This window comes from Rhinoderma darwinii, chromosome 1 (genome assembly GCF_050947455.1).
Source record: "Rhinoderma darwinii isolate aRhiDar2 chromosome 1, aRhiDar2.hap1, whole genome shotgun sequence".
Lineage (NCBI taxonomy): Eukaryota > Metazoa > Chordata > Amphibia > Anura > Rhinodermatidae > Rhinoderma > Rhinoderma darwinii.
In genome coordinates, this window is record NC_134687.1 from 149,663,718 (window position 1) to 149,687,209 (window position 23,492).

The 23,492-nt window shown below is 39.8% G+C and overlaps 1 protein-coding gene across 2 annotated transcripts in view; it reads left to right on the forward strand.

The window, feature by feature from the left end:
• SCLT1 (sodium channel and clathrin linker 1) overlaps positions 1-23,492 on the forward strand; it is a 188,538-nt gene that overhangs the window by 145,504 nt on the left and 19,542 nt on the right. For both annotated transcript variants that reach the window (XM_075860446.1, XM_075860445.1), the window contains exons 17-20: positions 3,947-4,021; positions 5,314-5,459; positions 12,298-12,490; positions 22,520-22,716. In XM_075860446.1, the coding sequence (XP_075716561.1) occupies positions 3,947-4,021; positions 5,314-5,459; positions 12,298-12,490; positions 22,520-22,716 (611 nt within the window). The remainder of the gene's footprint in view (positions 1-3,946; positions 4,022-5,313; positions 5,460-12,297; positions 12,491-22,519; positions 22,717-23,492) is intronic.

Sequence of the window (23,492 nt, forward strand, 5' to 3'; positions counted from 1 at the left end):
ATGCAGCATACACACAGCGGCATGGTTGCTTTAAACTAAAGCTTTTCCCCCGAAATGTTACTTTTCAGTATGTAAATGTTTTCTAACTTGTGTCTAGTAATAACTGATTTTCTATTGCAGCACTTTCATAGAGTTGAATTTCAAATCCTAAAAATTATTTTTTAAATTGCCAAATTTCCTTTTGAAGTGAAGTGTGATTAACGGTACATTATGTTTTTTCCGAATGATGGCATAGTCCACTTCAATGCAAGCGGAATGATTCTATAGTCTATGTCCTTATAATTCGGTACCATTTTCTGCTCATTAAATGCAAATAGTAGCATTTAACACTTAAGGGATAATTTGGAAAATGGCGGTAAGATCTATGGATGAATGTGTGTTTTTTTTTCCATCTACTATAGTGTGAATACAGCAAGGCTGTTAAGGATTCCGCAAGATCATTTTCTTTCAGCTTCCAAAATGCTATGTGATTAAAAAAGAAACTTGAATTAAAGCCATTAACTATGGACATGAAGTTTTATTGGTTGTTAATAAGGAGCTCATACTACAAGGAAAGACGATCGCATTTGTAGTAGCAAATAATGCAGAGTCATATTTTCTTCAGCTAAGATAACACAACCCGTTCTATTTACTTAGCAAATCATTGACTTTTTATATTGCTTTGAAAATCCAGAGAATGCTCTGCTGTTGCCTTTCTCAGCGTTTTGAGTTGATCTCTTGAAATCCATTTATTTCCGACTGTATATGTAATTTGCACTGTCTGATAAAAAAAAGTTATAAGCCTATGCATAAAAATAGGATGTGATTAACAAAGGGGTTAATCGCTTCTTGATGATCTATACTTAGGATAGGCCATTATTATTAGATTTGTGGGGGGTTTGACACTCCGCACCCCCGATGATCCGCCATTTGAAGGTGTTGCAGTGAGCGCCACGTTCCCTTCATTGTTTACACAGCTCTGTACTGCACAGCTCTAAACGTTTAGTAGTGGCTGTTCCTGGTATTACAGCTACATCCCATTCACTTGAATGGGATGAATTTGTAGTGAACTGTAGAATAAGTATGCACTGAGAACCATACACTTGGAGCAGTGTGAGGGCTTGTCTTTTGCGTGTTGAGTTGACTTTTTCATTGGCACCGTTTTAATCACTTATTCTGTTTTATTGGAGGCGAGGGTGAACTAAAAACATCAATTCTGGCATGGTTTTTTTTGTTTTGTTTTTTTACACCGTTTACTTGGTAATTAACGTCATAATTTTATAGTCATGGTCGTGCAGCAATACTATGTAGAGCCCCCTACCTATGTCTAACCACTTAGATGTTGCGGTCACTATTGAGGAGTTAAATGGCTGGGATCAGAATTCTCCCGTAGCGAGGTGTTGACTGTATAATACTGCTGGCATCCGCAAGTGATGGCACGGGCAATGGAGCTATGACGTATACAGTATATCTATATATGTACATCATCTGGTGGGAAGGAGTTAATAAAGATACAATACAAATATTAATATATATAGCAGCAATGCGATAAAGATTCTGTAAAATCTGCCGCTTTACTTATCAGTGTCTTTTCATTTATGGGTTTATTTATTTAACAGCTGTCATGCACTAGCTACTTTAACCAGTTCAGGACCGGGCTATTTTGAGCCTTCAGGACCAGACACAGTTTAGCCAGTTTTAGCACGCATTAGTTAAATGGCTATAACTTTTTTATTTCTCGGGCTAGCGACGTGATTTTTGCGATATTTTTTCCGTAACATAGTTTTACCCTAAAATACACCTGTTATTTGTGATCGTCATTGTCAACCGTAAATTTTAATATATTACATATCTATATTAGGGTAATTGAGTCAGGGCTAGCGTTACAACAATGATTGGTGGGGGGGACGTTTTTTTTGGGGTGGGTATTTTATGTGTATATATATATTGTTAATTTTTTTGCACTTTACTTTACTTTTATTTTTTTATTACTATGGTCTGTCCCTCGAAGGTCAGAAAAGACCTTTGGGGGACTTTATATATTTTTCTTCTTTCTTAGGCCTCATGCACACGACCGTATTTTTTCCCACCCGTAAATACTGGCGTAAATACGGGTCCGGTGTCACACGTATTCCACCCGTTTTGCACCAGTATTTACGAACCCGTGCTCGTAAATATGGGTCCGGTGTCACACGTATTCCACCCGTATTTACGAGCAAGTTTTTGGCGGCAAAATAGCACTGCACTAATCGGCAGCCCTTCTCTCTATCAGTGCAGGATAGAGAGAAGGGACAGCCCTTTCTGTAATAAAAGTTAAAGAAATTCATACTTACCCGGCCGTTGTCTTGGTGACGCGTCCCTCTCTTCACATCCAGCCCGACATCCCTGGATGACGCGGCAGTCCATGTGACCGCTGCAGCCTGTGATTGACCTGTGATTGGCTGCAGCGGTCACATGGCCTGAAACGTCATCCAGGACGTCGGGCCGGATGTCGAGAGAGACGCGTCACCAAGGCAACGGGCGGGAGACCGGACTGGAGGAAGCAGGAAGTTGTCGGTAAGTATGAACGTCTTTTATTTTTATTTTTTACAGGTTTATACAGATCGGTAGTCACTGTCCAGGGTTCTGAAAGAGTTACTGCCGATCAGTTAACTCTTTCAGCTCCCTGGACAGTGACTATTTACTGACGTTGCTTAGCAACGCTGCCGTAATGACGGGTGCACACATGTAGCCACCCGTCATTACGAGAGCTCCATAGACTTCTATGGACTGTCCGTGCCGTTATTACGGCCTGAAATAGGACATGTTCTATCTTTTTCAACGGCACGGGCACCTTCCCGTGAGAAAACGGGAAGGCACCCGTCGCCAATAGAAGTCTATGAGCCCGTTATTAGGGGTCGTTATTACGACCCGTAATAACGGGAGTTTTTACGGTCGTGTGCATGAGGCCTTACACCATCTTTCTCCACTGTAACTGGAGCTGCACAGCAGCCCCAGTTACAGGGGAAATCAGTCCTCTCATAGTGACTATTATGACTAATAGGGCTGTGCTGGGTCTAGTAAGACCCAGCAGCAGTCTGTCACTAATGGTACCCGGCGATCATGTGACCAGTCACCGGGACCAATAGAGACAGTGGCGCGGCCGCTTCCTCAATTCCTATACACCGCACTCATTGAGCGCTGTGTAAAATAGATTGGAGAATACAGAAGCAACAAAACGGCTTCTATCCTCTCCTCAGGGTCCCCAGCAGTCCCTGACTGCTGGAGACCCGACATTCAGCTGCCAGTTAGAGCATTGGTTATCTAATATTGGGGTGTTAAATTGTACCACATTTAAGACCCTTCCTAATTTGGGATGCTGTTATTCAACTAGAATTTATCAAGCCCTATAGCATAGTTAAGTTGGCCATGCACATGAAATAAGTCAACCAAAATGGTTGCTTTCGGCCCACCACTGTTTGAGAAATTAACGCGAACAGTCATTTGGGATAGCTAATGGCAGACTCCTAAGATTCGCGAGGTTCGAAAATTTTGGTCGATCATTTGCCACAGGGAGTCATTTTTAATTTTTTTAAACAGACACCCTGATCGGCTATTTTAGATTCTTCGGTTACTGGTGGGATCGGTCGTATGAATGACCACACGGACAATTTATTGGCTGCATTGTGACTGATCATTATATTATGTATATGGCTGACTTTAGGAATACTCTGCCTTCAAGCTGACAATAAACAGCAGATGAACTAGAGCAACCAAATGGGACATGTAGTGTCCCATATTCGATCTTGTGCATTAAGGAGAATCAACATAGTAGAGCCAGATAGCAGGCAGCCACCACCATGTTTTTTACCCACAAAAAAAATAACCAAACTCCTCCTGCACTATAGATCCACTAAAAGTGTTTGTTATACAGAATGTAATACTTCTCATGGAAATGATGCTCACTTTTTTTTTTTTTTTTGCAAAGGAATGTGCTGAGAAGCAAAGCCTAACTGATCGTGCCCTAAGAGACAAGCGAGCAGCAGAGGAAGAGTTAGAGAAGGTAAAGAAAAGGATTTTAGTTTTATACAAGTTCCTTTTTTTTTCTAGACCTGCTCTAAATTCCTAATCTATGCATCCCTGAGCACTGATCTTGGGGACTGTGAGGAGAGTGATTGATTGGGGAATACGGGTTTGGGTGCTATGTTTTGTATACAATCACCCATTGATGTGATCTACATGAACATATCATACTGCCATGAACAAACGTACTTCAAAAAGTGAATGAATTGTTGAAAAATTAATAATTGTTAAATACACCCCTTATATTTTAAATTCCACTAATGGTCGGTTTTATCAGCGATTCTACGCCACTGGCATAGAAGAGTTACAAACGGCTAAAAAAAAAAGTCACAAAAATGTGAACTTGCCACGTTACAAAATTAAGTGCGTGGAGCTTACTGGAAGGGGGTGTGGTCACTGTTGCCAACACATTTACTATCATCAGAAACTGGCATAAATTATAGCTCCTTACTACCATAGATTTCACTCAGTGGCGCAGAAACAGCCGAAGATGTGATGGTTTTATAATAGACAAGGCCTCTTAATAAATTTGTCAGGTTGTACTCCAGCTTGTTTCCTATTATACTGGCGTATGAAATGCCAGTCCTAATAAATTCCCCATTCATCTTGATGTAATTTTTCCACAAAAGAAACTGTTTTGCAAATGTTCCTTGTTGTCTAAATTTCCTGTGGGCCCAATGGGGCTGAGCATTACATAGGTGTTCAACCAATCGCTGTAAAGCACTGACCGATGTCAGGGGGGGGGGGGTGGTTATGACAACTGCTGCTACCAACCCAGTAATAGTAGAGCCTCTTGTATGTGGCAAATGGGAAACTTACACTACAAGAAACACCCGCAAAACAGTCTCATGCTCCTACTAGGTCAGGTGTAATATTTATTATTTATGGGCCGGAGTGTCCCTTTAAACAAACCTTTTCACCCTTCACATCGTTGATCCTGAGCAGATCAAGAACTTCAGCACTGGGGACTAAATTGCAGCACTGAGTATATAAAACATTTTCTGAGGCAAAGCAATTCCCCTTGTTTTTAAGTAGTAACATTTATTTTTACAAGTTGATGTTTTACATAACGTTTAGGCTCCTATGAAATGATTTATACATTATAGTAACAAAACACATAAAATGACACACGCTAAGACAAATTTCTTCTTTGATACGCTATGTATGAAGTTTCTTTTTGCTTTTGACTTTGTGACTTGGCTTTTATCCAGTGACTACATTTCAATTCTTCATAGTAATCTATTGCCAACATGATCCAATCTCTTTTTGCAGGTGTATCGAGAAGGCCGGGGAAATGAGAAAGATTCTAGGAAGCTGGAGGAACTACAGCAGCGATGCCTGATGGCAGAATGCACAAAAGATGACCTCAAGATAAGTCTGAGTGCCGCGCAAAAGAAAATGAAACAACTGGAGCTAAAGTGAGCAAAGCTTTTTAACCATCAATTATATCTGGGGAAAGTCAAGTGCTGCTGAAGGTTTCCAAGATGACTATGTAGATTAGCGTTCTGTGGGGAATTGTACATCATTATGAGATGAGACCACACATTGTTGGCCATTTATTCTACTGTGCTTTCCGCATAAAAGACACGTCTTTAAAATGGCAGCTGTAAATTCTCCAATTTGGTAAAATTGCAGTTACAGGGTGCACTTTTTTTTTTTTTATTCTTCTCATATGGTTCTTGTGAGGCACCATCTGCGTTGCTGTGATTTATTTCAGTCCATGTGTGTTTATATTCCTAAAATCACAGAATGATTATGCCAACACCAGTCTCTGTATATTTGATGGTTTTCTTTTTTCCTTATAATGTCCATGGTACCGATCACCCTTTTAATCATAAGTTAGTTCTAAAGAAACTACTTTTCAGAATAGAAAAGTGGTTGAAAACTTTAGTAAATCAGTTGCACTTGGTGCGGCCATAGCCCCCTCTTACCTTGTGGCAGGAGAATTGGAGGAAGCCCTTTATGAATACGGCACACGGGATGTACTTATGTACTTGCATTAGCTCTCACCTCTCCCCATAGTGCCCAGGTCATTTTAATATTCTTGCATGAACCAATAAAATGTTTATTTATTGCTTCACATCCAAACAATATATTGTCATAAAGTGAACATCCCATAGAATCCACTATAAACTGGCGCCATGAGCCCATTTCAGGCACCATGTTTGGTCACTTATGTTCAAAGTTCTGGTAAACTAGTTTCATCTACCATCAATAAAGAAAGGTGTTTCTACCATCAACGCTGAACAGCTATGATATTTTCATTTTTTAAGAAACATCAATCCTTCAGGTGTTGTATTTGTTTTTAGTTTTCTGATGGATTTGTAGGCTCTATAAAGAGTTTTAAGAGGTTTTTTTTCTTTGTTTAGTGTGCATAGAGAACGCATGAGAGCAGGGGACTGGCGTTTGTAAATTCTCAGGATAGCCGTAAAGACAGAAGTATAGAGAAATACATGGTCGCGTATTTGATTCACTTTAGTCTGTGTGGCCCTTATGTATCAAAACTTTCTGAGATAAGAAAAAAATACCTTTTTGGCCATAGCAACCAGTTTCTTTTTTTTTTACTTTTTTATTTTCATTGCAACCAATTTTCCTTTTTTTTTATAACTTTTATTATTTTCTTAACAATCGATTTCTAATGCCAAATGTTATCTTTTACGCCCAGTTTATCAAATACCTTGACGACAAGGCCACATTTTTCTGGGGGAACTTTGATATGGTTTGACCATTCTTTAACCGTTTAGCAGTTGTTAGTCCATCTTAAATCATCTTCTTCACACGCAGTTTTTAAAGTTTACATTTAGAATAAATCGACATTAGAAGTTGAGTAAGACCGGTTCCTCACGACTACATCGGGAGCCAAGTTTAGTTCAATAAATCCACGGGGATCAGCGTGTTGTTGCCTATCTTAATAAATACATTTCATTATAGTCCACATCTGATATAATAATAAAACGGTCCCACTGCTTTATATGAGCTCAACTAAGATGTTAAGGGGTGTCCGATGATAAGTTTGCTGACTGTTTCCAGCAACAGCCATCTGAATTGTGAATGCAGCTCTGGATTATAACGAAGGCTGTAATTTAGGATTAGCACAAGATAAGTGATGCAACATATTTGCAAAGTTACTCAACTTTTATGAAGGATAGTCCTATAGTTAAACTCTTGAATTGTGTTTCAAGGTAGACCCTTGAGGAGACCTCGACATTATGGAAATTAGAGAGACTAATTTTGAACCTAGACCGTTTGGTACTTTTTTCCATTATCAAATATAATCTTTAGACTTCAGCAGGATATTCAGAAACTTTGAGTAAAACTGCTGTGACTGTATAATGATACCTCATGTAGCCATGGCTTATTTGAATGAAACTTTGGTGTTGAAAAGTGTCAAGAGTGCGGTTTATATTTTAGGAAAGCACTTAAAATGCCAGCCCCACTGCGCTTCCCTCAGGAAGCAGACGGATATGATGTGCTTCACATGTTCTTTGATCTCTATAGTCTCGTTGTCTTTATGGGATCTCCTATACATTTACTTAGTGCATTGAGATCTTAGTAAACCGTCCTCTTCCACAATCTCCGTACCCTGTAATATTTTATTTACTGAAAGTAATGTGTTTTGTCATAGAAGAAAAATATTATTAGCCCATAACTTCCAGCTTTCTTTTTTATGGCTGCTATCCCTTTTTATGTGATTCTATCTTTCCATTTTTTATACTCTAGTTTTTTTTTATGAACACTTTTAGCTTTCAGCTGCATAAATCTATATGTAATACCTTTTTCTGAAAAGTTGTGATTACAGTTACAATTGTAATTCTCCAAAGGGCATATTTTTCTTTCTGGATTCAGACTACCTAAAGAGCTCTACTGTTCGGATCTGATGCAAATGAAATCTCACACACTTTAAGCTATTGTTCCATGTCCTGAATTAGTAAGTGCAAGATGACAATATTATATTCTGACTTCACCCGCAGTCACTTTTGATTAGCACGTTATTTCTAGGTAGAACACATAGATCACAGCCTGCTGATCTGTGGCATTTGGGAGAATAGCTTCACCCTGCATTTTGTCTTCTAAAAGTGTGCACACTGAAAGAAAATATATAATGTAATGATGCAATGGGTTTCTCAGCAAGATTTAAACTTTTATAAAATAAATATCCTCTGGTTTGATGGCTGTATAAAATGACAATTGTCTTCACTCTTATTCATATAGATAGCATTTATATTTCCTTTTTTTTTTTTTTTTGTCCGGCTGCCCTCTAGTGAAAAGTGTAGGTTTGTATTCAGAAATGGCACCTCATAGGAGGTCTACCTAGCTATCCATCACCATATATAATACGCTTTACACCTACAGGAGCTTTTCTGACATCCTCTTCTAAATCCATAGGCATTAATATGTAGATGGTCCTAAAACAGCTTTCACTCTAATGAAAAGGCTTTCTATAAGATTTTGGAGTGTGTCTGTGGGAATTTTTACTCATTCATCCAGACGAGCATTTGTGAGATCAGACACTGATGTTGGATGAGAGGACCTGTCTCCCAATCTCCTTTCCAGTTTATCCCAAAGGGGTTCGATGGGGTTAAGGTCCGGGTTCTGTGTGGGCCAGTCAAGTTCCTCCACACCAAACTCCCCCAACCATGTCTTCATGGACCTTGTTTTGGGGGAACAAAAGGTCCTTCCCCAAACTGTCCCCACAAAGTTGGAAGCAAACAATTGTCCAAAATGTCTTGGTATGCTGAAGCATTAAAGGTGTTATGTGGCGATCAAAAATTATTACCGGTGTACTCGCTGCAGTATGTGAGTACTCTCACTAATATACATTACGGTATCCCATCGCGCTGATTCTGAGATTGACATATATTTTTATAGCGCTGCCGGGGCATCGGAAGTCTAGTTGCACAGCCGCCTTTGATGACGATATGACTCTTCGCCATGTGACAGGCCCTGCTTAAAATCATTGTCTTGCGTTATAACCCAACTGCGCTTGTGCTTTAGGTCACAAACTGATTGGCGGACAGTCTCCTTTAATATTCTCTGATAGAGAGCAGAATTCATGGTTCCATCAATTCTGCCAAGTTGTCCAGGTCCTGCAGAAGAAAACCAGTTGCAGACCATCACACTACCACCACCATGTTTGACTGTTGGTAAGATGTTCTTATGGTGGAATGCGGTGTTAACTTTACGTCTGATGTAACAAAACCCATGTCTTCCAAAAAGTTTCACCTTTGACTCTTCAGTCCACAGAATATTATCCCAAAAGTCTTTGGAGTAATTTAGATGTTTTTTATCAAATGTGACATGAGTCTTTGTATTCTTTTTGATCAGCAGTGGTTTGCAACTCTCTCATGGATGCCATTTTTGCCCAGTGTCTTTCTAAGGGTATGTACACACGGGCTATTTCCTGCCGATTTTCGGGCCGTAAACATCCCAAAAAACGGCTGATAAATCGGAAGCAGAACGCCTACAAACATTTGCCCATTGATTTCAATAGGAAATACGGCGTTCTGTTCCAATAGGGCGTTATTTTATGGCTCATTTTCAAATAATGGCGCGTAAAAAGACGCCCCCGTGAAAAGAAGTGCATGTCACTTCTTGAGCCGTTTTTTGGAGCCGTTTTTCATTGACTCAATAGAAAAAACAGCTCCAAAAACGGCCATAAAAAAACGCAGCAAAAAACGCTACTTTGATTAAAAAACGGCTGAAAATCAGGAGCTGTTTTCCCTTGAAAACAGCTCCGTATTTTCAGCTGTATTTTGTTAAGCATGTAAATATACTCTTATTGTGGAATTGTGTAGATTGACCTTAACTGAGGCAAGCGACACCGACAGTTTTTTAGATGTTCGTCTGGGTTCATTTGTGGCCTCCAGGATGAGTCGTCGATGCGCTCTTGATTTAATTTTTGGTAGGCCAGTCACTCCTGTGAAGCTTCACCACTGTTGCAAAATTTCTTCATTTGGGGATAATGACTCTCGCAATAGTTCGCTGGTATCCCAGAGCCTTAGCAATGGCTTTGTAACCCTTTCTAGGCTGGTAGATTTCAGTGACTTGGTTTCACATCTATATTTGATTTTCTTTAGAAAGTGGCATCATTTGCTGCTTTTTGAGAGCTTCTAGTCTGCTTCACGTTGCCAGACAGGTTCTATTTAGATGATGTTTAGATTCAACAGGTCCAGCAGTAATCCTGCCTCGGTGTGGCTAGTGAAATTCAACCCAATTGTCAATTGAATTTGGTTAACTGGTTGATTTGATAGCCAAGGGGGCAATTGCTTTTCACATAGAACCAGATAGGCCTGAACAGCATTATTATTTTTTTACCACACAGACGGCGTACGCTATAGTGAATGGAACGGCTCCCGTTCGCATTCTCTATGGGGATGTAAGTGCCGTATTCAATCTCTGTATGTTAATCGACACATATAGAGATGAAAAAAAAATGGCAGCCCCCATAGAGCAGTAAAAGAAAGAAAAAAGTACAACACAAAAACACAAATAAATAAAATTTATTTTAATGACATACTAAATGCAATAATCTATAAAAAAAAAAAATTGTGACACCTTCCCGTTAACTGTATGAAGACCAAGAAAGAGAGAAGGTCATTTGAAGACTGTATAGAACATTATTTAGCTGATAGATCCATGTGGCAATGAATACATTTGACAAATACACTATATGGACAAAAGTATTGGGACACCACTTAATCATTCAATTCAGGTGTTTCATTCAGTTCCATTACCACAGGTGTATAATATCAAGCACCTAGCCATTTAGTCTGTCTTTACAAACGTTTGTGAGCGAATGGATCATTCTAGCTGTTCACCGAATTCCAACATGGTACTGAAATAGGATGGAAGTGTTTAGGATTTACAGCAACTCCACTATGAAGTGGCAGACCACGTAAAGTTAGTGGGGTCGTGGGGTGCTGAGGCACATAGTGCATAAAAGTCGCCAACCCTCTACTGACTGAATCACTGCAGAGTTCCAAACATCCACTGGCATTTACACAAAAACTGTGTCAGAGAGCTCCATGCCATGGGTTTCCATGGCCGAGCATCTGCATGCAAGCCTTACATCACCAAGTACGTCAAGTGTCGGATGGAGTGGTATAAAGCATGCTGCCACCGAACTTTGGAGCAGTGGAAACGTGTTCTGTGGTGTAATGAATCACGCTTCTCTTCTCTGTCTGATGGGCTAGTCTTCTTTTGGTGAATAACAGAACGTTATCTGGGGTTGGCCTAGGCTCCTTAGTTCCAGTGAAGGGAAATCTTAATGCTTCAGCATACCAATACATTTTGTAGCTTCCAACTTTGTGGGAACAGTTTGGGGAAGGCACTTTTCTGTTCCAGCATGACTGTGCCCCAGTGCACAAAGCAAGTCTATAAAGTTGGATGAGTCTGGTGTGGAGGAACTTGACTATCCCACATAGAGTCCTGACCTCAACCCCATCTAACACCTTTGTGATAAACTAGAATGTAGATTGTGAAGCAGGCCCTTTCCTCCGACATCAGTGTCTGACCTCACAAATGCTCTTTTGGATAAATGGGCAAAAATTCCCGCAGACACACTTCAAAATCTTGTAGAATGCCTTCCCACAAGAGTGGAAGCTGTTTTAGCTGCAAAGATTGGACATACTCCATATTAATGCCTATGGATTTAGAGTGGGATGTCATAAAAGCTCCTGTAGGTGTAATGTGTAGGTGTCCCAATACTTTTGTTCATATAGTGTATATAAACAGAAGTTCAGACTAGATCAACCTGTGACTTTTCTGTTACCTAAGGCCCTGTTCACACAGAGTTCTTTAGCGCTGATTTTGAAGTGAAAATTACGTCGTAATCCGCACCAAAAAAAATGCCCGAAACCGCCTTCCATTGATTTCAATGGGTGGCGGAGGCGTTTTTTCCCCGCTCATGCTTTTAGCCGCTAGCTGGAAAAAAAAGCTACATGCTCTTTCCTCCCGCGGTTCCATCTCTGACCTCCCACTGAAATCTATGGGAGGCAGAGAAAGCGTTTTTCGTGGCGTTTTTTTGCGCGCAACACTCAATGGCCGCGGCCAAAAAACGCTGCACAAACCATGGCAAGAAATTGCAGGCAGGGGAAGAAAAACCTCAGTGTGAACAGGGCCTACTTCTGTTGTTATATAGCCCAGATTTCTAACCACGGCTGAGATCCTGGTCTAAAAGCTTGAGAGAAATTAATATATCTTATTTGCAATTAGCTGCTAAAAAATGTTTATGTATAAATATGTTGTTATTTTTAGTTCTGAAGACGAGCTGTCAAGATGCCGTGAAACGATTCTGAAGCTGAATGAGGTTTTGGAGTCTGAGAGAAAAGAGAGTAGCTCTGTGAGTGAGGAAAGGCTGAAACTAGTGCAGAAAAATGAACTATTACGAAAAGATGTGGAAGAATGGAAAAAGTCTGCTACAGAGGCACAGCAAAAACTCACATTTCAGGTAATTTTCAGTATAAGGTTGTATACACACTGAATATTTTATATTCCTCAAAAAACTCATCTGTGACGGAGAAGGGGATAAATAACATCGACCTTTGTTAAATTGATTATGACAAAGCAATAGACCAGCATGATGTGTTGCTGGAAAAAAAATACTTTCCTTTTCATGCATTATTTGTCTCCATTGTTCTCATGTGTCTCTATTCTCTTTTTTTTTTTTTTTATGGGGCAGCATAGACGGAGATTGCATATTGCTTCGATAAGCCAGCACAGTGACCCCCTGATTATTATTTTTTTCCTACACAATGCCCTTACTTGGTTGAGTCAGTATGGTGTCTAAAAAATAGGGCCACAGCACTTTCGTTCTCCGGCTGTGTTATTATGAGCTGACGAGAAAGTGATGGTATACCTAAGAGATATGCCGACATCTATGGTGGAGAAAAACCCTTTAACCCCTTCCCGACATTTGTCTTATGGATATGTCATGGAAAGCTAGTGCTTCCCGCATTTCGCCGTATCCATGCGACAAATGGATGGCACCGGCTCAGAAGCGGAGTCAGTGCCATCATCGCCGGATGTCAGCGGTGTATTACAGCTGAAATGACGGGGACCGAAATTAGCTTAGATCCCGCCATTAACCCCTTAAATGCAGCAGTCAAAAGTGATCGCTGCATTTAAGGTGTTTGCAGCTCATTGGCCCCCCAGCAATGAAATTGCCGAGGTTTCCGGTGGCTGCAATGGCAACCAGAGGCCTAATACTGGCCTTCCAGTCTAACTAGCACGGAAGAAGTTCAGGCCCTGCCCGGAGCCGGGGCCTAAAAGGCTTCCATAGCCGACCGCAAGATGGAGCCGGCTCAGGAGCTGAGCCAGCGTCATCAGCGTTGGATGTCAGCTGTATGTTACAGCTGACATCCACCTGTAACTGTAGCTAGCTCCAATCCTTACCATTAACCCCTTAGATGCAGCTATTGAAAGTGATTGCTGCATCTTGGAGGTTGCTAGCAGATCAGTAGCCCTGCCATGCAATCAGGGCTGCCGATTGCTGCTATGGCAACAGGAGGCCTAACAATAGCCTCCTACTCTGCCATTACGGAAGCCGATTTAGGCTCCGCCAGGGGTCGAAGCCTAATCGGCTTGCTGTCCGTGAATGACTGACAGATCTAATACATTGCACTACATAGGTATGTATTAGAAAAAAAAATCGGACTGTTGGACCTTCAAGTCCCCTAGTGAGACTAAAGAAAAGTGTAAAAAATTGTGTAAAAAAAAAAAGTTGTAAAACATATAATAAAAGTTTCAATTAATAAAATAAAATATGACCGCCCTTTTCCCTTATCAAGTCCTTTATTATTGAAAAAATAAATCATAAATATTTGGTATCGCCCCGACCATAACGGCCTTAACTATAAAAATATGATGTTATTTATTCCACGCGGTGAACGGCGTAAAAAAAGCCGTAAAAATCTATAGCTCATCTCGCAAAAAACAAGCCCTCATACAGCGTCGTCAAAGAAAAAATTAAAATGTTATGGTTCTCACAACTTGGCGACAGAAAAAATAAATTCTTTTTACAAAAGTAATTTTATTGTGCAAAAAGTTGTAAAACATAAAAAAAAGTGCTATAAATTTGGTATCGCCGGAATCGGACTGACCCGCAGAATAAAATTAACTTGTAATTTATATTGCATAGTGACCGCTGTATAAAAAAAAACCCTAAAAAACTATGCCAGAATTGCAGTTTTTTGGTTACCTGGCCTCCCAAAAAATAGGATCAAAAAGTCACATGTACCCCAAAATGGTACCAATAAAAACTACAGCTAATCTCGCAAAAAAACAGCCCTCATCCCACTACGTCTATGAAAAAATAAAATTAGTTAAAGCTCCAATAAGCCAGGAAAGAAAAAATATGCAGTTGTGCAGGTCCGAGGGGAACATTTCTTCTGTTTCAAGAGGCGATTTATCAAGGCCCTAAAATTAGGGAACCAGGAAGGGGAGGGCCCAAACATATCCGCTGGAAGCGACGGTGCCCGTATTATACCAGGACAACACTTTCCTAGCAAAAGTCCCCAAACTGCAAAAGGTGCGGAGGAGTGTGGACCAAAAGGGGTATAAGAAAGGACACCATATATCCGTGTGACACTGGCCTGTGCAGAAAGGATTGCTTCACAGCGTAACACACATCTATGGATTATTTTATTGTTTTTGGTTTTTTTACTCCATTATTATACCACCTGAATATGCCCCTGATGTACTCTGCCCAGCTTACATGTACCCCCACATTATAAACTGAAATACCAGTAAGACTCCAAACAGAACTACTACCAAGCAAAATCTACGCTCCAAAAGCCAAATGGCGATCCCTCCCCTCTGGACCCTATAGCGTGCCCAAACAGCTGTTTACTTCCACATATATGGCATCACCATACCCGGGAGAACCCTTTTAACAATTTGTGGACTGTGTGTATGCAGTGGCACAAGCTGGGCACTACATATTTGCCACTGAAATGGCATATCTAGGGAAAAATTGAAGTTTTTACCTTGCACCATCCGCAGCGCATTCATTTATGGAAAAGACCTGTAGGGTGAAAATGCTCACCACACCCATTAATAAATGCCTTGAGGGGTGTAGTTTCCAAAATGGGATCACTTCTCAGGGGTTTCTCTTATTATTTCACATCCGAGCTGGTACTCTTTCACTCCTGAGCCTGGTCGAATGTCCAGGCAAAAGGTTAGGGCCACATGTAGGGTGTTTCTAAAACCGGGAAACACAGCATAATAATTAGAGAGCTGTCTTATCATGGTGGCACAAGCTGGGCAACACATATTGGCATATCTATGGAAAAAAATCCCATTTTCACTCTGCAACATCGAGTGCACACCAATTTCTGCAAAACACCTGCGGGGTTAACATGCTCACTGCACCCCTAGGTGAATACCTTGAGGTTGTAGTTTCTAAAATGTGGTCATTTCTCAGGGGTTTCTACTGTTTTGTTCCCACTGGGGCTTTGCAAATACGATTTAGTGACCAGAAACCAATCCAGCAAAATTTACACTCCAAAATCTAAATGCCACTCCTTCCCTTCTGAGCCCTACTGTGTGCCCAAACAGCCGTTTATAACCATAAATAGGGTATTGCCATACTCTGGAGAAACTGCTTTACAAATGTTGGGGTTCTTTTTTTCCTTTATTTGTTGAGAAAATGACAAATTTTGAGCTAAATCTACGTGTTATTGAAGAAAAGTGATTGTTTTTATTTTCACTGCCCAATTCTAATAAATTCTATGAAATACCTGTGGGGTGAAAATGCTCACTATACCTCTAGAGAATTTTCTCAATGTGTAGTTTCCAAAATGGGGTCACTTTTCGGGGGTTTCCACTGTTTTGTCCCCTCAGGGGCTTTGCAAATGCAACATGGCCGCCGCAAACTATTCCTGCTAAATTTCAGCACCAAAAGCCAAATGGCACTCTCTTTCCTTTCTAAGCCCTGCCGTGTGTCCAAACAGCCATTTATGACCACGTGTGGGGTATTGTTTTACTCGGGAGAAATTGCGTTACAGATGTTGCAGTGCTTTTTCCCCTTTAGACCTTGTGGAAAGGAGGAAAAATTAGCTAAACCAACGTTTTCTTTGAAAAAAATTAGATTTTAATTTTCACGGCCTACTTCCAATAATTTCTGCACTAAACCTGTGTGGTCAAAATGCTCACTATACCTCTAGATAATTTCCTTGAGGGGTGTAGTTTCCCAAATAGGGTCACTTTTGGGGGGTTTCCACTGTTTTGGCACCGCAAGAGCCCTTCAAACCTGACATGGTGCCTAAAATATATTCTAATAAAAAGGAGGCCTAAAATCCACTAGGTGCTCCTTTGCTTCTGAGGCTGGTGCTTCATTCCATTAGCATGCTAGGGCCACATGTGGGATATTTCCTAAAACTGCATAATCTGTGCAATAAATATTGAACTATTAAATAATATAAATTGCCAATGGCATAGAAAAATACAAATTTTATTGGACAGTACAAATAACATGATTAAAATTAGACTACAAATCAGAGGAAACTGTATATCTCCAATAGTATAGGAGGGGAACTCGGGTCACAATAGTAAGACAAATAACAATACAGGCAGCAATTTCTATCAGTAATTCTGAGTAGTTGCAGTATAATAGATACAAAAAGAGCGAAGATAGGCTGCAAACATGCACAGTATTGCTACATATCACCAAAAGCAATATGTCTAATAGCAGGCAGTGAGGAGTGAACACAGTGGTAAACAGAGAGAGTCTCCGTAAAATCAAGCCTGTTATCTAAATCGACATAGTGTTTAAACTGAACCTATCTTAAGTGCAAAAAATAGGTGTATCGATAGGTATGCAGAGTAGTATTACAGGTATTAAGGTTGCAGGAAAATCAACGCTGGTACTGACCCATATGGTTCCACGGATGTAGTAACTCCCAGGTGTGGAGAGACCCCAACGCGCATTTCGCGAAACGCGCGTTGGTGTCTCTCCACACCTGGGAGTTACTACATCCGTGGAACCATATGGGTCAGTACCAGCGTTGATTTTCCTGCAACCTTAATACCTGTAATACTACTCTGCATACCTATCGATACACCTATTTTTTGCACTTAAGATAGGTTCAGTTTAAACACTCTATGTCGATTTAGATAACAGGCTTGATTTTACGGAGACTCTCTCTGTTTACCACTGTGTTCACTCCTCACTGCCTGCTATTAGACATATTGCTTTTGGTGATATGTAGCAATACTGTGCATGTTTGCAGCCTATCTTCGCTCTTTTTGTATCTATTATACTGCAACTACTCAGAATTACTGATAGAAATTGCTGCCTGTATTGTTATTTGTCTTACTATTGTGACCCGAGTTCCCCTCCTAAACTATTGGAGATATACAGTTTCCTCTGATTTGTAGTCTAATTTTAATCATGTTATTTGTACTGTCCAATAAAATTTGTATTTTTCTATGCCATTGGCAATTTATATTATTTAATAGTTTCTGACTCCTTTTTCTCTTGTGTTCTATTTAATATTGATTGGAGTTTCTATTGTTACTGGGGAGTTCAATAATAAAAACCGCACCTGCTGGTGACTTAGCCCATATACTCTATAGTCCCATGAGACATATGTTGGCAATAAATATTGAGTTGCATTTTTTTGGTAAAACTTTTTGTGTTACAAAAAAAAAATGGCTTCAAAATGAATTTCAGCAAAAAAAAAAGGGCATTTGTCAATTTCACCTCTACTTTGCTTTAATTCCTGTGAAACGTCTAAAGGGTTAAGAAACTTTCTAAATGCTGTTTTAAATACTTTGAGGGGTGAAGTTTTTAAAATGGGGTGACTTATTGGGGGTTTATAATATGTAAGGCCCTCAAAGCCACCTCACAACTTAACTGGACCCTGTAAAAATAGCCTTTTGAAATTTTCTAGAAAATTTGGGAAATTTCTGCTAAAGTTCTAAGACTTGTAACGTCCTAGAAAAATAAAAGGTTGTTCAAAAAACGATGCCAATCTAAAGTAGACATATGGGGATGTTAATTAGCAACAAATTTGTGTGGTATAACGGCCTGTCTTACAAGCAGATACATTTAAATTTAGAAAAATGCAAATTTTTCCAATTTTTCGCAAAATTTTGCGGTTTTTCACAAGTAAATACTGAATGTATCGAGAAAATTTTGACAGTAACATAAAGTTCAATGTGTCACGAGAAAACCGTCTTCGAATCGCTTGGATAGGTAAAAGCATTCCGACGTTATTACCACATAAAGTGAAACATGTCAGATTTGAAAAATGAGGCTCTGTCAGGAAGGTCAAAAGTGGCCAAAGAGGGAAGGGGTTAAAAACCAGGAGAGCCGACAGAGGAGGAAAACCTAAATTATATAAAAGAACCTACAGCAAAAATCTAGTTGTCCAAGTATAAACACATATAAAATAGCTTGCTGATTTATTCAAACCTAAAACTATTAATATGTGGACCCCAAACATATTTTTCAAAAAGCAGCTTTGCTCTAAGCTAGAAACCGGACCAAGGACCATATCTGCACAGAGTTTGTATTTTCTTCCCAATTTTGCGTGGGTTACTTCCGGGTTTTCCAGTTTCCACCCACACTCCAAAAACATACTGATCTAATATTGGCCCTAGAGTGTGGTGAAATAGGAAAATTAGACTGTGGGGACTGTGAGTGGTGGTAATCTATGTATATCGCTGCGGAATATGCTGGCGCTATCTACACTACAGGAAATAAACAAACATGACTTGTAGAAAAATATAATCTACAGTATAATATACCAAGAGCTGTTTGATAACCAGGGAGTTACGGTTTTCCATTTCATACATTTCTCTCTCAGTAAAACTTTAGGAAGAAACAATAGCATAGGCAGATTTAGTTTGTCACAGCTGCAAATCCAAACGTTACCCACCCTAAAACAACTTTTTATGTTTAAAGAGGCTCTGTCACCACATTATAAGTGCCCTATCTCCTACATAAGGAGATCGGCGCTATAATGTAGGTGACAGCAGTGCTTTTTATTTTAAAAAAATGCTCTGTTTTCACCACTTAATTAGCGAATTTAGATTTATGCTAATGAGTTGCTTAATGCCCAAGTGGGTGTGGTTTTACTTTAGACCAAGTGGGCGTTCTACAGAGGAGTGTATGACGCTGTCCAATCAGCGTCCTGCACTCCTCTTCATTCATTTACTCAGCGCATAGGGATCCTGTTAGATCACTATATGCTGTCTTATACTAACACATTAACGATACTGAAGTGTTTAGACAGTGAATAGTTCTTGGTGTATGTGCAGCGTAGGTTCCCACCTTATAGAGGTTGCCTTGTCGTGGCAGGTGGGCGAACACTTTTTGATCAAAATGTGCACTAAGAACCTCCCTATTATAAGTAGATTTAGCTTTAGTGCATATTTATTTATATTTCGTGGTTTAGGTGGCATTAGTGTCGCAGTGTGCTGTCGCCATTCTTTTTCTGCTAGACAGTGAATAGACATTCCACGTGATGTCTATTCACAATCTCTGCACTTCGTTACTCTGTCTGTGGTAGTTACAGCAGAGGAAGCATAATCTCGTTGTAACCTGTCATCTACAGCGTAATCTCGCGAGATTACGCTTCCTCTGCTGTAACTACCACAGAAACAGTAACAAAGTGCAGGGATTGTGAATAGACATCCCGTGGAATGTCTATTCACTGTCTAAACACTTCAGTATCGTTAATGTGTTCGTATAAGACAGCACATAGCGATCTAAAACGATCCCTATGCGCTGCCTAAATGAATGGAGAGGAGTGCATGACGCTGATTGGTCACTGATTGGTCAGCGTCATACACTCCTCTGTACAACGCCCACTTGGTCTAAAGTAAAAATACGCCCACTTTGGCATTAAGCAACTCAATAGCATAAATCTAAAATCGCTAATAAAGTGGTGAAAATAGATCGTTTTATTAAATAAAAAGCACTGCTGTTATCTACATTATAGCGCCTATCTCCTTATGTAGGAGATAGGCCACTTATAATGTGGTGACAGAGCCTCTTAAAAACAAAAATGGAGAGAAAACACTGCTTAGGCTAAGTTCACATCTCGTTTTTACTCTATGTCTGACGTGCACGTTTTAACATGAGAAAACTGTGTCAAAACAGCGTACCACAGTTGATTTCCATGGTCCGGACACATGCCCTAATGGTGTAGTTTGTGCTTACGTTTTGTTTGCTTAAGTTGTATCCTTTTTTGTTTTTTTTCCATGTCCTGAAAAGCATAGTCTACTACGCTTTTCAGTACTTTTCCAAAACGTATAAGTTTTTATTTGTATTGAAGTCAATGGCGACGTATGCAATATTAACCCTACGTTTGCATACGTAAAACGTTTACGTTTTTGTAACCTTATATGGGAAATCTTGACTTTACACTATATGATTTAGCTAAAGAACAAAAAAAGTATACGTTTTTATAAGTAAGAACGGACACAAACGTATAAAAACGTAAGCATATATTCCAAATGCATACGTTTTTGTAACTTTAAAAACGTATACGTCGTCGTATACCACAAACATGTGCACAAAACGAGATGTGAACTTAGCCTTACATTTCTGGTTTCAGAAGGCCAATCTAAGTTTTATTTATGTATATTGCAGTACAGTAAATAGAAACTGAGCACTTTCTATAGATTACAATGTAAAAATGTTTCGCCAAATGTATCCATGCAAATTACTTCAACAGACAGATGGCAAATGCAGGAACATGAAACTATGCAAACACTTGGAGCTTTTGGAGAGCGATTGTTTCATATTGTAATCTTATTAAATTAAAAGTATTTCTCTCTTTTTCAGCTTTTCTATAAAAAAAAACAGACTATTTCTGCACCTGTAACCTTTATTAGAAAGAAAAAATATAAATCAGGATATCAAGGGGTAATCGAACTGCCTAATTTGTAAAAAATAGAAAACCACAAATGTGTTTGTGTGTTTGTAGATATGTATGTATATATATCCACAGGACATGTCATAAGTGTCCGATAGATGCGGGTCCCACCTCTGGGACCCGCGCCTATCTCTAGAACGGGGCCACGTAAACCCCATTCTAGCTTTGTCTGCTATCGCTGCCTCCCGGCCACTTCCTGGTTATATGGTCGGGAGTTACCCCCTAAACCCCGTTCTACCTCTCTGTGTTCTGGCTGATTTCCGACCATGAAGACAAACAGCGTAGCTCACTGAGCTACGCTGTTTCCGTAACTCCCATAGTAGTGAATGGCAGTTACGAATGCAGCATAGCATGTGAGCTACGCTGTTTCCGTAACTACCATTTAGTTCCATGGGACTTACAGAAACCGCGTAGCTCAGCGAGCTACGCTGTTTTCATAATTTTCGACCAAATAACCTTTTTCATGGTTGGAATTCACCTCCTTCAGCCACAACACAGAGTGGCTGAACAGGGTTCAGTGGGTCCCTATCTCTTATTGGAAAACCCCTTTTAAGTGGATGGCTGCCTAACGATACATTTGTCCAATAGAATAAAGTTTGCTATATGTGAAAAATGAATCATTAATAATAATAAGTTGGCTGCAAATAAACTTCACTTTACAACAGACTACCACTGATGAATGAAACAAGGCAGAATTATTTTGTCAGGTAGTATATCAGCAGTCACTCAGGAGGATCGGGTGTAGGAGATTCTGTTTTGTTCACAAAGTCGATGTCTCAGACCGGTTCAGGGACAGCAAATATTAGCTCAGCAGGAAATTACTGCTCTCAAACCTGAGTTTCCAGGTTTTGAGTGCAGTTGGGCTTTAACTATCAATGGGACACCATTTTGGGTTGAACATTTATGATATTTTGGTCATACTCTATATTTTCCATAAGGGCAGTGAAAACTATTGTAGTTTATAATGCAACCTGATTAAATAAAAGTTTTGCATTTATTCACTAGGCCACAATGTTTTCATATACAGCAATGTTTTAAAACTATGAATAAAACTTTAATGCTGACAAAATAATCTTGGGTCTTTCCCACTGTGGATCTTTAATAATACTTGAATGTTATGTCGAGATTCCATCCAAAGATAAATGTTACATTTTGGGTAGAATTGCTCTTTAAAGGGGTTGTCTAAGTTTAGAAAAAAAAAACCTTTTCATATACCTTATGAGTGAACTTTGAGTTAATAAAGGTGGTGTTCTGTTGAGGATCCTCATCTCTTAGCCAGAGAAGAGAGTGGATACAAAGAGCCTTGCTCGCCCTGGAGGATCTGTCCTGAATTACATGGATTGCTCATTGATCTGAATGGGCAGTGTGTAATGCCTTTGTTTCCCCTGTGGTGGTGCTGCAGCAAAATTGAACACTTACTGCCAGGTTTCCCCACAGAATAAAGCTGATCCTTGAGGGTCCCAGCAAGGGGGGGGGGGACACCTTGTCATCAGCCTTTTGTCTAGGGACCCTTTTAAATATGATATTCTGGTAAATCTCTTTCTGTGTGAGGACTGTGTCACTTTGTCAGTGCTTGTTTTTTATTCTTGTAGTTAAGCACTTTGGCACATGAATTTTCAGTGAAGGAGCAAGGCTTCAAGGTGCAGTTACAGGAAATGGAAGACGGATATCGAAAGTCTATTGAGGAATTAATGAAGCTTCTGATGGCTCAGCAGAAAGCAAGCTACAAGTGGAAAGAGGAGACAACCAACCTTACTAGAAGCACAGAGAGCAGGTTGAGAAAGCTGCGGTATGTATACAACATGTCGCACGTGAATTACCTGATGCAACGTTAATGGGCTGTGAGTGAAGTTAAATTCTTTTTTTCCTCTTAATTACAATAGAAATGTTTTGAGACTGTGACAATCTCTCCTGTTATCTCACATTTTCCAAACACTGTGTAATTCAGTCCTAGTCTGTGGTGATAGTCCATGGGCTGTAACCGCTGCTGGCTCATAACTACGCATGGTCCAAAAGTATGAATACAGGGCTTCAGAACATTCTACACACTCTCATATACTGGATTACTGCATCGTGTACTTCGGAATAAAGTTCACAGTTCACGTGATGTTTTTTAAATCTTTGAATATGCCAAAGTAGCTACAAAGTGAAAAATGCAGACACTGGTCCTCATTGGATTCTTATTTTATGACCGCTGATATCTGTTTTCTTACTGGTTAATGGAAGCTGTATGGAAAAGCCCTGTTCTTTGTCTGTACAGGTGTTTATTATAACCAGTAAATCTTTAAAAATTTTATTAAAATATGTTTTGCATTTTAAAACCTGTGCCTTTACAGAAAGCACTAATGACCTGATACCTTCGAATTGCCCAGCCAATTTTACGAAAAGGCCAGCCTTTAGCAACTTCCCCCTTCCCCCAAGTCAGCAGCAACAGGTGGTGATACATCGTAGATAGCCATCAGCTGATAGCTATTCCTCCCCGACACCCACATACACATGCACCCAATGAGTAGAGGGGATTAAGCCACTACCAGACACCTTTGGCAGCGGCTTATGACCAGTGAG